Consider the following 3,663-nt stretch of genomic DNA (forward strand, 5'->3'; position numbering starts at 1 on the left):
CACCCACCCCCCCGCAGCCTCTCCATGGGCTTTTGAGCTGCCACAGAGGAAGCCCAGCTGGTGTTTGCTCCCTGGGAACCACTTTCGAAACCCCTTTCCCGTGGCCAGGAGGGGATTTTGCAACAGGCTGTTAACTCGTGCTGGCCGGAACAGTTCCTGGGGCCAGCTCACCCGTGGGTTCCTGGAGCCATTCTGCTTTTCCGAAACCACTGCTTTGCAGAGGGTGCTGAGGGAGGTGATGCCTCTTCTCAGGGCAAAGCAGCACCCCAGAGCAGGGGGCTCAGCTGACCCACAGCATCGTCTGCATGTCCTGCACCCCCAGCCACCCCGCAGTGTGGTCCCCTTGCACCACTGTCCCCGTGCACCACTGGCTCTGGCCAGGGGACACTGCAACACAGCAGCTCGTGTTTCAGTGCGCATCCCTGAGCAAAGCAGGGACAGGGCCATGCCATTTGCTGTTTGCTTCCAGGAGGGGCTGGGGAGGGCAGTGAGGAGGGTCCAGGCTGTCTGTGGGAGTAACTGGCTGAACTGGAAGCAGCACCCACCCTGCGTCTGCCGTCCCATGCACTCTGTGCTGTGCACCTCGGCCCTCACAGCCCCAGAGCAGCCCATGGGTCCCAATAACGCTGCTCCATCCTGACACGATGCCAGCCTGGCCCCTCTTTCCTATGCACCCCCCTGTGCTGGGAGCTGCTACATCCCCTCTCCTGGGACCCAGACAGGAGAGATGTTGCTGCTCGTTTCCAGGAGGCGGGATGCTGTGGCAGGTTTTTAGACCGCTCCCTGCTGGGAAAACCCTGAGTTCAGGCTGTGTTTGTGCCAAAGCACAGCAAAGTCCGTGCACACTCCATGCAGGTCTGGGGCTGGAGGTTCTTGCCATCAGCCCAGGTGGCTCCAAGCACGGGGCACCCCGAGTTCCCCTGTGCCTGCAAGCGCCACTTGGCCAGAGCCAGGCAGCAGAGACAGGGGCCGTCCCCATTCCCCTGCTTTTTTCGACATCCCTTGGAAGAGCTGTCCCGAGCGGCAGCAGGGTCCGGGAGCTGCCAACCCCACAGGTGCTGGTGGAGAGGTGCCGGCGAGGCTGGGCGGGGGGCCCGGGCGGGGGGGGCGGGGGGGGGGGGAGGGGGGCGGGGGCAGGGGTAGCCGGGCACGAGGCAAGCAGCTCGGCAGCACCGCTCCAGCTGGGACCCCCTAGTGCTTTATTAATTAAACAGATGTAGAGCAAAAAGGCAGCGGTTGCAGAAGTTGATGTGCGGGGATCCATTCCATAGCTGACACCCAATTACTTAAATAGAGAAGATTAGTTAATTTTGTGTCTGTACATGTGCTCAGATGATAACGTAATTAAAACCATCAGGTTCACAGGTCTGTGTGAAGCCGGCACTTCTCAGCGCTGGTGGGCCGCAGGATGCAGTGCAGAGCCTCTGGACCATCAGACCAGCGTGGCACCGTGCACGCCGGCTCCGATGGGGAAAAGCCTTTGTCTTGGGAGTCCAACTTCGGCTTTGATTTTATGTGCATGAAATGTAGAAGTTCTTACTATGCTCTTAACCAACAAGCCCTCGTTGTTGCCTTTGTCGCTCAGGCTGAGGGAGTCAAAGCAGAACCTTTTGAAAACCACTCAGCCCTGGAAATTGCAGAACAGCTGACACTGCTGGATCACCTGGTCTTCAAGAAGATCCCGTATGAGTGAGTGATCCCCACGAGTGAGGAAGGGCTGTTCTGGTCGTCCTGGACTCTGTGGCCACCCGCTCCCCTTCCCAGGCTAAACCCTTCCTAGCTGCTGCCTGCTTTGCAGGTAGCCTAGGCTGGGCTCGAGCCCAGATTTGAGGTCTGACCCTGTGGCTTATCTGCTGATGTCCCCAGGGTTAGCGGCTCAGGGAGAGCCTCCCACGTCCGTCGCACTTTCAAGCCCATCCATGTGGTCCCTTTCTGGCAGTGTGGGGGGGCGAAAGCCCTGGCGCCTCCATCCCGTGCAAGTGCAGTGGAGCTTGTAGGGCTCGGGTGTCCCACAAAACCGGGAAATAAATGATCTGAACATTGTCATTTGCAGAGAGTTCTTTGGGCAAGGTTGGATGAAACTTGAGAAGAACGAAAGGACTCCTTACATCATGAAGAACACAAAACACTTTAATGACGTAAGTGCAGCCACGGCAGGGGATGGGGAGACAGGCAGAGGTGAGGCAGCGCAGCCAACCTGCCCCCGGCCTTAGCCAGGGACTGGGATGTACAAGCTCTGTCTGCCCCCGCCCGTGCTCCATGGATGTTATGTGCCTTGGGGACCCATTGCAGGGTCCATCTCCTGGTGCAGTTGCTCCTTCTGGGGCTACTGCAGTGAAGGGAAATCTTTTTTAAAAATGCTGTGAGGCTGGAGGGCACATAGCTGTTGTCCAAAGTCCTCCTGATGTGCGGGCTGGAACCGATGTCTCCCCAAAGGTCAGTAACTTGATAGCGTCAGAGATCCTCCGGAATGAGGAGATCAACGCGCGGGTGAGTGCCATCGAGAAGTGGGTGGCGGTGGCGGACATCTGCAGGTGCCTGCACAACTACAACGCGGTGCTGGAGATCACCTCCTCCCTCAACCGCAGTGCCATCTTCCGCCTGAAGAAAACCTGGCTCAAGGTCTCCAAGCAGGTAGGGGCGTGGGGCTGACCCTCTTCTGGGGAGGCAGGGGAGGGTTTGATGGGCTGAGTGTGATGGTGTTGGGATGACATGAGACACGTATTGAAAAAACAGTTAGAAAATAGAGTAAGGTTTTTGTAGGTCTTTCCCAGCAGGGAGGTGGTGTGCAAGCAGCTCAGACCCTGTGTTGCTGTCAGGTTTATTCATCCTACAGGTCAGATGTGCAGCTAAAGAAACCTTCTCTAAAGAGTCATCGTAGCTGTATGCACACACACAGACACTTCTTTAAACTGGTTTTCTGGGCTTCTCAGACCAATTATGCATGAGCAAAATGAATTCTTGTGTTGAGTTACTTGGTACAGAAATAGCTTGTACCTGCACAGTGCAGACCCTGACGGAGTTCAAAGGCTGCCGAGCCAGAACTGCTGTGTGGGCCCCTCTGAATCTGAAACACCATCTTTTTTCCTGCAAAGTGATAAACCTGTAAATTAAAACAGGCACTGGCGAAGGCAAAGGTGGGAGGCAGGGGAAGGAAACAAGTGCATAACCTGTCTTTATTATGTGTTGGAGGAACTTTGCTTTCAAGTGCTTGCTCAGCTCCTCTGGATATCACTGGGAGCTGGGTGTAATGGCCAGGGCAGAATTTGTACCTGCAAAGGTGTTGAGCAGCCAGACGGGGTGACGTGCCTCAGTGGCTGCTGCGGGCAGGGCAGGATGGGAACCACCCTGCGGCTCCTCAGGCTTCACCGCCCCCAGCCGCAGGGATGGGGGTTTCTTCCAGGGCCTTCTTCAGGTGACACTTTGGGTTTCTTGCAGACGAAGGCTCTGATCGATAAGCTACAAAAGCTGGTGTCGTCGGAGGGCAGGTTTAAGAACCTGAGGGAGGCACTGAAAAAGTGAGTGAACAACAATTCTCCTCCTGTGGCTGCTGCTGTGAGGGGGCTGCTGACGGCCGGCCCAGGGCCCCCGCGGTGGCAGGGGACCTAGATCCCACCCAGGCTCCCGTGCTGCGGGCTGGGGCTTTGCTCACAAGATCATTTC

The 3,663-nt window shown here is 57.0% G+C and overlaps 1 protein-coding gene across 1 annotated transcript in view; it reads left to right on the plus strand.

Annotated features, from left to right (window-relative positions):
* RASGRF1 (Ras protein-specific guanine nucleotide-releasing factor 1) overlaps nucleotides 1-3,663 on the plus strand; it is a 45,606-nt gene that overhangs the window by 36,710 nt on the left and 5,233 nt on the right. The window contains exons 21-24 of the mRNA XM_009321423.1: nucleotides 1,586-1,689; nucleotides 2,054-2,138; nucleotides 2,437-2,634; nucleotides 3,439-3,518. Coding sequence (XP_009319698.1) covers nucleotides 1,586-1,689; nucleotides 2,054-2,138; nucleotides 2,437-2,634; nucleotides 3,439-3,518 — 467 coding nt within the window. The remainder of the gene's footprint in view (nucleotides 1-1,585; nucleotides 1,690-2,053; nucleotides 2,139-2,436; nucleotides 2,635-3,438; nucleotides 3,519-3,663) is intronic.

This window comes from Pygoscelis adeliae, unplaced genomic scaffold (genome assembly GCF_000699105.1).
Source record: "Pygoscelis adeliae isolate BGI_AS28 unplaced genomic scaffold, ASM69910v1 Scaffold13, whole genome shotgun sequence".
Taxonomy (NCBI): Eukaryota; Metazoa; Chordata; class Aves; order Sphenisciformes; family Spheniscidae; genus Pygoscelis; species Pygoscelis adeliae.